General features: G+C 34.8%; 1 protein-coding gene across 1 annotated transcript in view; it reads right to left on the bottom strand.

The window, feature by feature from the left end:
- The window catches only part of PAN2 (PAN2-PAN3 deadenylation complex catalytic subunit PAN2), a 717,374-nt gene that overhangs the window by 519,073 nt on the left and 183,945 nt on the right, over positions 1 to 14,356 (bottom strand). Inside the window, exon 10 of the mRNA XM_090393913.1 lies at positions 9,621 to 9,784. Within this exon, the coding sequence (XP_090250039.1) occupies positions 9,621 to 9,784 (164 nt within the window). The remainder of the gene's footprint in view (positions 1 to 9,620; positions 9,785 to 14,356) is intronic.

Below are 14,356 nucleotides of genomic sequence, written 5' to 3'. Positions count from 1 at the left end.
GTAAATCTCGAAATATCTGTTTAATTCATGCAACAAGTGTACCATATATGTTGGAAGTTTTTCCACTTGGTTATACTATAAATTAAAGATGCCATGAAATTATATTCTTGGTTTCCTTTATCCAAGTGTAAGCAAATAAAGTTTGCACCTGAACTATTTTCAGGACTAGACAACTCGTATATAGTGTCTAATGACTTCACATCACTTGCCATACTATCCCATAATGCAAAGCTCATATCCTTACAGCCATGTATAATTGCTATGCATTGTGGGAAGGGTTACTACCCAGACCATTTCTAACTTTAATGAGGTCTCATCTGTGGGAGTCAGATACAGAAGTGATATCAAAATTGAAGTAATGTAGATCATATTTCCATATACGAGTAGCCAAAAAGTGTCACACCTTATTATTAAAATACTGGGGTATAATGTAGACTGCCTTGTGGTGCACCCTTGGCAACGCTAAATAGTCTACAGTGACAGATGGCTCCGTATGCTCCTATTTGGACTCACAGACATAGGCTCTCAAATAACCAACATACACCTACCGAGGACCTGAGAACCAAGAACATGGGCTCGCTCTTAAAAATACGGCAATTAAATATAGAAGGTATAAGTAGGGCTAAATGTGAAGTTCTTACTAAGATCCTGAACTACCATCAAATAGATGTAGTTATAAGAGAGGAAACTCACAGTAATGATGATCTAGAAATACATAATGTGATCAATAGTATAAACCATTCCAAATATGGTGTGGTAACATATATAAAAAAATTACATTTCAAATTATAAGATCTGTGAACCAAGCATCAGCAAGGACATATACAGTGTATCCATTATAATATCTGGTTATACTATAACCAATGTGTATAAACCTCCATTAGTTAAATGCCCTGATCAAGTACTGTCCCAACAACAACATCCAAGCATAATCTTGGGAGATTTTAATAGTCATCACTCCTTCTGGTGGGGCTATAGAGAGGATGACCTAAATGGCATCTTACTAGTGAACTAGATGAAAAATCAGAACCTCTATCTGATCTTTGATTCCAAAAGATAAACCAAGTTTTATCTCTAGATGGGAAAGAGGATATAACACTGATTTGTGTTTCTGTACTGCAGACGATAATAGCAGCCACATCCCCATCTCTAGGAAAGTATCAGACAATTTTCCAAATAGCCAACATCGACCTATAATCTATAAAGTAGGCCCTGAATATTCCAATCATAAGAACAGAATTAAAACCTAGGTGAAACTTTCTCAAAGCTGACTGGGAATCTTTCAAGAAACAGGTTGATACTGTTATAAGATTTATAAAGCTTACTGCAAAACAACTACAATAGATTTGTAGGCATTATTATTGGTGCTACCAAATGAACCATTCCAAGAGGCTTTAGGAGAGATCATATTCCAGGCTGGAATAGTGACAGTGAAAGACTGTACAAAGAATTCTCTACTAATAATAACCCTACAGTAGCCACTGAGCTACTGAAGTCTCTCAACAAAGCTAGGAAAGACAAATGGATCAAGATGATGACCAATTTTAATTTTACTCATTCCAGCCGAAAAGCTTGGTCTCTGATTAAGAAGCTTGTGTTGTGTCCCAATTTACGATTATTAGGCTTTCAACTATCCTTACATGTGAAACTCTACTTGTCTTTGTCCAAATCTTATTTATATATGAGATATCACCCAAATACAAATATTCAAGCTTCTTCTCCCCTTAGTGTCCCTAAATATTTATTTTATACTATGCCTTTCAGGACATTTAGTTTAAGATATAAAATTCAAAAACATGGAGCAATTACCAAAATATGTCTGAGTGTGAAACTAATATGCAGTCGTGACCTTTGTCTCGTAACTTTACAAATCCTCCCCCCCCGGGTGATTAGGTTTGTACATTGTTACAAGTGGTGCATTGAGCAGCAACGTCAGACAACTGTATTTTCAATGAACAAAAGTTTATTGAACTCTTAAACATGGTACAATTCATCCTTTATCAAATAAAACTCAATTCAATACTAAGAATATATAATACAAATTTTCACTAGCTAAACACAAGTATTAGGTTAAGATCCTACATGAGAATTGTGATCATATCGCCATAACAGATTCTATACATACAGACAAGTATAATCCTAGAACTAGTTAATCCTTTGTCTAACCCCTTACTGGTTTGATCATGCTATAATTTTGTATTTTCTAGGACGTATATAATCAGTTACTCTAATTTTCTCACTAAGACAATATGGATTAAAATTATCCTTTCGCTGAGCTAATACACACTTTAGACCTTTAAAACTCCTTAATTAAAATACAATGTACATTCATAAATCTCTAGGCACATGAATACGTATTAATTAATAGTAACAAGCTCATTTTTATTCTAGATTGACATGTACTAAAGTCCTAGTATAATTCTCATTAATCCTTTCTACTGTTCAGTAATTGAACAATGACTACAGTTACATATGATTTGAATTGACACAAGATTTTATAGTACCTTTTGACTTGGGTGTTCTACACTGGTCTCTACCTTTTTCCAATATTTTACCTTCCTAGGACGAACTCTTCTATAACTTATCACTCCTAAGTTCTTTTGGCACTAAGGTGGGCTTTCACAATCTTTCACAAAAAGAACATACATAGATGATCCTATGTATGTCCTTACATTCTTCAATCAAGAACATACATAGGAACATCTATTCTATGGCTGTGAAATTCACCACGTGGGCACTGACTTCTTTATAGAATTTTCTTTCTCTCGTTACGATCACTGGACGATGAAACACACTGACATTATCTTCTCTCTTTTTTAACTAAACGGCGTCCCTCATTTCTTACAATAGGAACACGGAATCGAAATCCCGCACACTTTGTTTCCTTATTGTGTTAGATGGAGAAAACTCCTAACCCATCACTCAGGAAAAAAGCATGAGACCTATACAAAGACTTGTGAAGAGAACTCTAAGGAAAAAAAGCCATGGGGGGGGTTCCTAACCCTTTTATATGATGACCCCCTACCGGCGCCTTCTTCAATTTCGTTTCTTCCCCACTTACTGGAGTCGATTTCACTGACCAATTAGAGTGGTGTTTTTCTGCCAAAACATCATGCGGTCTGTGTGCATGCAACTGACACGTGACGAAGTCTCAATTCGGGAATTATGACCTTGAGCTTTGGTTTTTGTTTAAGCTAACCTCTATGTCATCTATACTAAATTAATCCCTTTTCCAAAATTTTCTAAGAATTAACTCGAATCTTTAATCTCTTATTCCAAGTAAAAACTAGCCTCTCACATACAAAATCCTATGACTAATCTTCTTTGCTTTACTTAACCTTATTTTATATCACAACTGTAATAAAATCCCCCCCCTTTTTTTTTTCCAACAAACAATTTCAGCTATATTTTTCACTTGGATGCAAGCATGTTTTTCTTTCTTTTTATTTTTAGTATTCGTTACTTTCAAGGGCTCTTAACGATATCTGCTTAAGAACAAGCTTGCTTGCTTAGTTATCTATACAGGGTTTTTTTTCTTCTCCTGTTACATCATGATAACTGAAATTTTCACATTCTTAAGTTATCAAGGTGTAACACTTGACCCTAACTAAAGGACTTCTGGTAAACTGCTCGCCATAGATCTAAAATACATCGCAAAGCATATAGTTTCGATGACTAAATATCCTCAAGATAAAGTAACTATGAAAGTGGTCAAACAAAAACTAAAAAATCTAAAAACAGATCTTCCACCATCATCACTATCTCAGGCTTTCACTTCCCAGAAACTTACTCAGGAAGTTAACTCATTGAGGACTGGGAAGGCAGCTGAACTCGATAACATCTACCCTGAATTCATTAAAAACCGTGGTCCAAAAACTATTAAATGGCTTATATAGCCAATTAGGGGCCTTTAGGACTCTAGGAACAACAGTAGTTTTCTCTCTTCTGCTTCATTTGCTTTTTGTAGTGTTACATCCTGAATGAAGAACCTTTAAAAGGAAACAATTCATTCAGGATTTAACGAGTCTGAAAAATCAGCTGAGAGAAAAAAAACTTGTACTCGAGCAGAAGAAATAAAGTATTAACTGTAAATAGAATTAGAATTACCTCCTTTTAGTAGAATTGTAATACTATGTAAAGAACTTTGTGTACAAATTAATGATTCTATGTAAGAGAAATATTAGGTTAAAATATGTGTCCTATTAAGCTATCTCAAATAACGTAAGTCGCCAGACAGGTAATGGGTAACAGTGCAAAAGGTCACATCTGAAATGCACGTATCGGTCGTAATGCCGGAGGCTACAGCATATGCGGAAAATAACGTAAGCGTGCTTTCCTAGAAGACAGCACCTAACAGCAATAGGGAGAATAAGGATCATCTTAAGGGCATTAGTCGTGCGAAAAAAAGGATACAGCAAAAGGAGGGTGCTAGAACATAGAATATAAGGCAATGCGCGCCATATTGCAAGGCTTTTTGTTCCGGATTTCATCTCGAGGATTCTTGACTGGTGATCAGAGAAAGGATGAGCCAGGGTTCTATGATGTCGGACAGCGGGCCATTTTTCCTGATTATGCTGAACAAGATTCTACGTGGAGCCGTACATGAATCATCAGCCTATGTAGAAACCATGCCAGTCACTGGATGTCCCATCGGAAAGGAGCAGAGATAGTCCTCAGCCACAGAAGAAAATAGTTCGAGTTCGACAGCAGTAGAAAGGACGACGTAGCCAAAAGCCAGGCGCTGAGATAGCCGATTGAAGGATGACCAGAACAACACGTGGTAGTTAATAGACCTTCGGAAAGAACTGGGTAATGTAGAGATCTTTGTTATATGTTACAGAAGTGATAGAAGATTGAAATTTATGTTTGATTAAGTAATGTGGACAATCCTTTAGAGAACTTGGATAAGATTTCGTATTTGAGATAGAAAAATCCTGTTGGACAAGGAATTGTCAGGAACGAATCTAATTGTACGTGACTGAAGTAATAATTGTATTTTGTTTAGTAGATAACCTTAACTGAGAAAGCAACAAGTTGTATAGTATGTACTCTATGAATAGCATGCATGAGAGAATCTAATTAGTGTAACATTGTCATTGTTTTCTATTGTTCTGTGTGATTAACAATTTGATCTATCTAGGTGAACTTGATTAGTTTAGAATTGTTTAATTACATGAGATTCAACTTAGCAAGAGATTTAGAAGTTTGTAATTTGATTCAATTTAGTTGTAATTGTCATTTAGTTCCAATAAACATGTTTTATTGCATATGCCTGAGTCATGCCTGAATTCGAGATATCAAATTATCACTTATAAAATTAGAACCATAGCGGGAGAAATTTTAGATATATATGTTTAAGTAATAGATCATTGGTCACGACTGCAAAGTACCAATATCTATCTAAGTATGTGTTAGAGCGTATGCCAATGAATCTAGAAATATTTCCCTGAACTTGAATAAATTCCTGTTATAGGATACTCACTGGCGCAGTATAAATACAAATTTGCCAGTATCTGAAAAGGAAATATCCCTAGGTGGAATCTAGTTAGGCTACACACAAGAAAAGATAATAGAGGTTAAAGAAGCATATTAAATAAGAAATTATAGAAGAAACAACAAAGACATAACAGTAGTGCCTGCGTGCACATGTCATAGTTGTATGTTCTCATGAAGATGGCAATGTGACATTGCTGAAATGGAGGTATTTATTAAAGTTTCTTTTAATTAATATTCCAGTATACGTTATAAATTCCTTAAATAATTTAATAGTCATGTGTTATTAACGTATAAACCTATCTACAAGAATTAAATGGCTTACTGCTATGTATAATAATATCCAGGACTCTGGCATGCTTGCATCAATTTTTAAAAGATCTAAAATCATTGCCATCTTAAAGCTTGGAAAAGACACCACCATTGTTTCCAATTACCGTCTTATCACCTTGCTAAGCATCTGTCAAACTTTTGGAAAGAATGATATACAACAAAATTTCTCCAAGTATACATAATAGAACTCCTCAGGAAAACAGGCTGGCTTCAAACCTTTTGTGATCAAGCAGGGAGGTCCACAAATACTGCTTTGTTTTCAATTGTTTTTCAAGGACCTCTCTGCTGCCAATGACACAGTGTGGTGAGAGGGTCTTATTTTAAAATTCTTAGAAACTATTCTATCACCAAAACTAGCTAACCTACTTCATCAAATACTAGCAGACAGATGGATACAAGTTTGATATACAACAAAATTTCTCCAAGTATACATAATAGAACTCCTCAGGCTGGCTTCAAACCTGACAGAAGCTGTTGTGATCAAGCAGAGAGGTCAACAAATACCGCTATTGTTTTCAACTGTTTTTCAAGGACCTCTCTGCTGCCTATGGCACAGTGTAGTGAGAGGGTCTCGTTTTAAAATTCTTAGAAACTATCCTATCACCAAAACTAGCTAATCTACTTAGTCAAATACTAGCAGACAGATGGATACAAGTATCTTTCAATGAATCCAAAAGTAAATTCTTTAAGATTAAAAATGGCCTATCTCAGGGGTCAGTTCTTGCCCCATTGCTTCTTAACTTATATATTTGTGATATCCCAGTGACAACATCACAAAGATTCACATATGCTGACGATATTGCCATTGCAACTCAACATCCTACATTTCGAAAATCAGAGAACATCTTAAGTGAAGTCTGCCTGTACTTGATAAATACTTTAAACGATGGTGATTACAACCCAACCTGAACAAAACTGAAGTCGCATCCTTTTGTTTAACCCGCTGTTAGTAAGGTGGGAAAATGTAACAAAAGTGGTAAGGTGTGGTCCCGCACTAAACTTGCTTGTGCACAACAGCCTGTTGTCTATGGTGTCGAGTAGCAGGTTACAGGAGAGGAAGCTATACTGAGGCATGACTCACTGCCAAGCATTGTTAAAAAGTTATAGTCAATTTAAAATCTTTGGGGTCTGTGATAGCCCACGATAGTAACACCGGGTTAAGTATTATCCAGGCTAATTATATCTGAAAAGGTATTAGAAACAAACAGGTGAAATTTAACAATCATTCAAAATACCTAGGAGTTACCCTAGACAGAAGTTTGATATTTAAATATCATCTAGAAAATATCGCTGAAAAATTAAAAACTCGTAATAATATAATGCATAAACTTGCTGGTATTTCTTGGGGTGCTGATGCCAACACACTATGCACTACTGCACTGTCTTTGGTTTATTCTACAGCAGAGTATTGTGCTCCTGTATGGCTGAATAGCGCACATGCTTCTTTAGTCTATGTTCAGCTGAATCAAACTATGAAGATAATCTCTGGTGCTCTAAGATCTACTCCTGACTACTGGTTGTTCCCAATTCTCAGTAATATAGCCCATACCCTGCTTTGCAGGACCCAAGCTTTAAGCAAATTATGGACAAAAATAACTGGAAACAGTTCCTTGCCTATCCACCAAGACATTTCCTTCCATACCTCACAAAGACTGAAATCCAGGCACCCCACTTGGAAGAGTGCAATACAAATGAACCACCAGAATTTTGACCTATACGAGTATTGGCTTCAACATACCTCCAATCTTCAAATTCCCATTTCAAATCCACATCTTGTCTGGAGGGCCTCAATCTTCCTAGACATGTATGGATCACTTTAAATCAGATCAGAACAGGACATGGGAGATGTAAACATCTCTTGCATAAATGGAACTGGTCCGATCCTCCAAACTATGAATGCGGAAGCGGGATTCAGACTATCAATCACATCATGCTTGAGTGCCCTATCTACTCATTCTCAACACTAAAGAGGACTTTTTTTAAACTGACCCCAGAATCCCTGAAGTGGATCTGGGATTTAAGGATTAAGCTCTGATTCTTAATTTTTTAATGTTTAATCATTTCAAACTATTGTACCCCTTTTAATATGATTTTTATAATTTTTTATGCTGTTTTATGTAATATGTATGTAATATCCTGAGATCTGTACATCATACGTTAAATAAAATAATAATTAAAATACTCTGTATTAGAGATAGTTGTTGGAAGTTTTTCCACTTGGTTATAACTATAAATTAAAGATGCCAAGAAATTATATTTTTGGTTTAATCCTTTATCCAAGTGTAAGCAAACAAAGTTTGTGCCTGAACTATTTTCAGTCCAGAATAGCTCAGTGTTTTCTATATTTGTTGTCCATTTATTTAAGTGGATAGTATTGTACTCGTATTCAGCAGCAGCAGCAACATCTTTTTCTGTTTTCGGCATTATTTCTAAGATGGGAGTAACAAGTTCTTTTATATGTTTTAGGGTATTGTCAACAGAAAAATAAGACCTCATTCTTAAAATATTCAAGTTTTCAGGCAAAAAGAAGCTACTGACTTCACATCACTTGCCTTAGTATCTTGATATCTCTTTTGGGTCTGGCTCGTGCTGATGAGATCTCAACAAAGGTCAAAACCAGTCTGGGTAGTGACCCTTCCCATAATGCATAGCATTATACATGTCTGTAAGGATATGTGCTTTGCATTATGGGATACTAAGGTAAGTGATGTGTAGTCATTAGCTTCTTTATACTATATATCTATTTCTCTCATATATCCATATACTCAAGGTCTCTCTCTTCCTATCCTAATGATAATTATCACTTCTTTCCTCAGCTCTATAACTACCATCATACGTTGGCAACACAAAATTCTTCCTATTGCATTCTTTAATTTCACTGGCGCTATTAATTTACTCGAATTTCATGCTATCTGATTCCCACTTCCTCACAAATCATTTGTGCCTACCAGCAATTTCCCCCTTTTCTACATTGCATAGACTCAGTATCTCTTCCTATATCTCTCAAAACCATCAATACCTGCTCCATTTTTGCCAGTCTTACGGCAAAAATGGAGCAGGTATTGCTGGTTTATTAATATCTTATGCCAGTCTCCCCACATAGCACTATGCTGCTTGCCAGCCTAGGTAGTGCTCTTCTCTCTCTCTCTCTCTCTCTAAGTGCCCTATCTCACTCTGTAACTGCCTTAATTAATTTCTCAACCTCACTAATGTTTATATCTTTCATACAGTCTTTGTTACCATTCTGCCATCATTTCTCTACTGTTTCACTGTCTCACTTCTCTCTCTCTCTCTCTCTTATCATTCACTATTATTATATCACATTTCCCACTTTTGCTCAACCTAAGTTACTTACCATCAGTCACACTACTATCGATGGCTTCTTTTAGAAGTTCACTCACCTTTTCTCCACTTTTTTACCACTAACTTGTGCTCTTTCACATTAGCATTATCTTCTTAACTGTCAGATAATTCACTTTCAGTAACTGATACTGCTGGCAAGTATCAGTGACTGAAGTGAATGCAGACTGAAGGTCTGCATCCACATTGCACTTCACACACAATAATAAAAATGTTTTAATGATTACCAGAAATTTTTCTATCAAGTTAAAACAATGAAAAGGATGCAAAGAATGATACCAAAACTGTCATTAAAAGTATGTCTGTTTGTAGAAGTATCTTTAATTAATGAAAACCTAAGTATTTAAACCAGCAAGAGATTATCAAAGATAGTTTTTTAAATCTTTTTTGAGAACACATTTAAAGCTGTCCTAATTAAATAGATGTATACTGACCACTTGAAACTGGAGATTCAGCTGTTTCCTTTGCTCTATTATTTCTCTTTTCTAAAGAATAAGGTACCTGGTTTCTACGCCTGTTACCTGGATTTGGGGCATAACCAATTGATCCAACCATTTTCATTGAATTTAAAATTTGTTGATCAATAGGTGCCGTTCGCCTGAACAAATAAGTAAATAAAATAATGCTTAGAAAGTCTACAAAGTACATATGAAATAAGGAATACAGCCATTCTGCTTATATTTGTTAAACACAGATAATAAAATTATAAAAATATTATTTACATATTAATAATATTGGAATTTGTCTAAGTAATGTGCAATTATATGCCAATAATGCAAAGTTAAAAATAAGGATAACAGACTTCATCATAGAAGTTATGGAAACACCTACCATGTTAGAGTAAAACTTCAGTTTAAAATAAACCAAAACAATCACTTGGCATTTCGACCTTCACATTAAGGTCATCATCTGGAGCAGGGTTCTCAACCTTTTCCAGTGTATTTAATTTAATTCTATATTTAATTCTATATTTAATTCAAGATATTAGATGTACCAGTAAGCAAATCTATTTTCATACCACCCGGCAGTGGCTCACGTACCACCAGTGGTACACGTACCATAGGTTAAGAATCCCTGATCTGGAGTATACACATATATACAAAGAAACAAGCCGCATTACAATCTACATGGTATGCTAAAGTACATTGATTTGGTAAAACATTAAAAGTATTGGCCTGACCTCTGGTGGGGGGAAAACCTTACTACATCAAAACTAGAGTGTTATTATTATTATCTGTTTGGTTACAAAAATAAATTAAGCCAGAGAGCAACATGTTCACACAAAAGTTATTCATATAATTAAACATATAAATTAAAACAACACATTATGGATATGGCCAATAAAAGATGAAATAATTGATTCGAGTCCTAAAATCAGGGTTTGATGGAAAACCTGAAGAACTAAGAGGGCTGAATGTGTGCTATCCAAATTCTTGGGATTTTTATATCACTATTATTGTTAAGATTAGAATGATTTCATAGGCTTCTTTAAATTTGTGTTCATACCAAGTTATGATGTAAAGAACATGTATTTTTCCAAATCAATTTGGTGTAGGGTGTTAAGAGATGATCTGAGAAGCATGCTTCACCAAAATTGTTAAATTTAATGTGTTTTCTGTGATCTTTTTTATGAACAGGGATTGTATGTCTAGTTTCACCAATATAAGGTAAGTTACAGGTGCAATAGATAAGATAAACTCCAGGATGAGCCAATGGGGGGAAGGATCCTTAGAGAAGTTGAATATGTTTTTTTAATTTTATAGGTGGTTCAAAAGTGACATTAAGATTATAATGGTGTAGAATTCTATTAATTTTTTCTGATAACCCTTTAATGTATGGCAGTGTTTCTCAACCTTCTTCCACGTGTGCCCCATTTTTCAATATTAGTTTTTGCGATGCCTCCCCTGACAAAACACATAAAAGTCAGCAAAACAAAACTAGGAATCAATTAAAATTTTTAAATATTCATACAAATTTAAATACATCAACAAATATTTCAAAAATTGTATAGATCTGGCATCACTGCACAGACCGTTGAATCATATTGGCCTTTTGAAAACATTCACAGTTTCATCACAGAAGTTTCAAATTTCTGGAAATGTTTCTGCGAGTATAAATAAGGCTTGAAATGGCAAGACAGCAGTAACACTGACCAAGAATGAGAAGTCAATGGTTGGCATTATTTTACTCCTATAACAACAGAGATACATGGTATAAAAAGTCTTTTCTAGTGTAGAAAAATGGATAAATTTTTAATTGGACATAAGTGGGCATCTGATGAATGGACTGTGGAGCATCAACGTCAACAAATTCAAGTTTACAGAATATCACTCAGAAAGTAAAATCGAGAAAGTATGCAGCAGAATATTTAGATTTCGGTTTTGTTTGAAAATTTTGGTGACTGATAGCATGAAACCGAATAAACTTAAAAGACATTTGGAAACACTTCATAAGGAGTTTTGCATTTAAATGCAAAACTCCTTATGAAGTGTTTGCATTTAAATTTGCATTTAAATTGCTGTTGAATTTTGGACGAGTATTGATGATGAATTTTCTGCACTAAAGTCAAGAGTTTTTCATGCACTTCTGCCATTTCCAACATCTCATCTTTGTGAAATCAGGTTTTCTGCAGTGGCTGCCTTAAAAACAAAATATAGATCCTAGTTAAATATACAAAGAGAACTAAGAGTGTCAATTTTCAATGTATCACCATCATATGAAAAGCTTTGCTCTGTAACACAGGTCCCAGGAAGCCTTTAGATTCATTGTTATTGTTTAGTTTTAATTAGTTGTTCGGTATATTTTGCAATATTGATATGTTCCCATAAGTGCAACTAGTTAAATGTATACAGTGGATTGTATACATTTTATTTTCAGAGTGTATTTTATATTTTTGTTTTTATATTGTTTTCGTGTCAATAAATAGTTTCATTAAATTGCTTCAATAAAGTAGTTTTTCAGTTTTTCCTTTGATTTCCACTTTCTTCATGTCCCTCCATTAAGTATTTTGCACTTCCCTCTAAAGGAGATGTGCCCTATAGGTTGAGAATCACGCATGTATGGATAGCTATGGTTTTACAATAATCTATAGGTTTGTTTTGATGAAGTTTTATGAAGAACTTTATTGATAGTATTTTTTTGCTATAGCCATTATTTATAAATGTATTGCTAATAATTTGTAATAATTCTTGTTTAAAAGCTTGTTCATTAGAGCAAATTGTTATAGCTCTATTTTTGTTTATTTATTTATTTTATTTAGTTGGAGTCATTGACACCCTAACTTTTTATGAAGGGTGGTGATATGAGTTAGCATGTATATATTGGCCAGTGTGTGTAGGATTGCTTACTACGGACTGGTTACTTCGTGTTGCAAAATAATTTTTATCTACAAAAAAAAAAAAAAGTACAACCATGGGCTCAACACTATTCCCCCCCCCCTCCCAATTGCTAATATTTATATGGAAGTTTTTGAGTAATGGGCTCTAGATTCCTTTACTTTAAAACCTACAGTTTGGCTAAGATACATTGATGATGTTTTCGTTATCTGGTCACACAGCCACCAAACATTAAACACCTTCCTCAGCTACCTGAACAAATAACATCAGCCCTCAGTAAATAAGGATGTGTGAGATGACTGTGACCTATGTGGAGCCCAGCAAGAAAAACTTCCTCTCTTATGTTCCTATACTGATTAGAATGTCAATGGTTAATTTCAGGCTTAATATCATGCAATTTGTTCATCAGTGCTTTCTGCAGGAGTATTGCCAGCAGGCAATTAACTTAGTTTATAACCTAGGTGTAGTCAGTCAGTATAAGGAACCATCAAACAGTATGTCAAAAAAGTATGAGCTGATCTAGCAGCCGCATCTGCAGTCTCAATTTCCCTTGAGCATTCTCAATTTGGTTGTGAATCCAATATGGCTGGGAATCCAGCCATATTGGATTCACAACCAAACATCAAAATTAAGAGTCCTCATTTTGCACAACAGTTGCAAAATCTCACAAAGCACTGGATATGGATTATACACAGAAGAGGAGACAGCCTGTAAGAACTCAATGAGTCAGTATAAATTACACATTTTTGGTAATGGTATTCTTAAATGCACAAGTGCAAGCTGAATGGAAGAGGGCACTAGTGTCATCTTGAGTAGCAGATGCGGTACACATGTTGCTCAGCTAAGATATTCTTTTTTAGTAGATAAATGTTATATTTGTTTGGTGGTATTTTGTTTATTTTGACTGTGTAGTTAAGTTGTGTTGTTTTAGGCATCTATTATTAAGTGATATTCTATTCATAATCGTTTTTCGTTATGGCAGTGATATGTATGAGAAAAATGGCGACCAAGGCATGTTGGTCGATGTCAACATGTGGGATTTAGTTCAGTGTATTGTATGTTTGATGTATTTATTGCTGAGAGTAAATAGTTTGTGGTACGAGAGCAAGAACGAGAAAATATTTGTTGGAAATGTTTTGTAAGTGAATATAAGAAATTCAAGTTGCAAAAGAATAAAAAATGACTGATAATAAGGATATAAAGCAGGATTATCAAGGTGCCATGCATAATGCAGTAGCAATGAGTGATAGTGCACAAAATATGGCTCAGAGTTTGAAGGGTGGTTGAAAGTAATGTGAATGATGAAATGCTTACATGGAAAGAAATTGCACATGCAATTTCTTTCTCACACATGCTTGAGAAGCTACAAGGAAAGAATGTAGTGCATGGCAAGTGGTCAGAGATTGCTTGAGGGTAACAGTATCAGACTGAATACCCAAGGTAAAGAGGATAAACTAAGTTAGAATTAAGTGGATGAGTAGGGATATAAAGCAAGAGCTGCAAAAAAAAAAAAAAAAAAAAAAAAAAAAAAAAAAAAAAAAAAAAGCAGAACAAAGTACATTCAAGAAAGGTGACTAGTATGGTAAGGAAGGCCAAATCAAATTATGAGGGAGAATAAGCCAAACAGGCCAAAGTAAACCCAAAAGTTTTTTCCCTCAGGTAGCAAGTAAGAGGAAATATGACTATGGTAGAATGACTTTAAATAATGCTCAGTAGGAAGGTAACTGAACCAAAAGAAAGAGTTGAGTTGCTGAGTGATTGTTCTGGAAAGTTGCATCCTCCAGGTGGTCATTTTAGAGTTGCTGATATTACAGATGCATATCAACGACAGATGA

The sequence above is a fragment of the Typopeltis vanoorti genome, chromosome 6 (assembly GCF_054136105.1).
Source record: "Typopeltis vanoorti isolate ZY-2024b chromosome 6, IOZ_Tvanoo_1.0, whole genome shotgun sequence".
Lineage (NCBI taxonomy): Eukaryota > Metazoa > Arthropoda > Arachnida > Uropygi > Thelyphonidae > Typopeltis > Typopeltis vanoorti.
The sequence above is the reverse complement of the archived record's forward strand: the minus strand, read 5'-3'. Positions and strand labels throughout refer to the sequence as shown.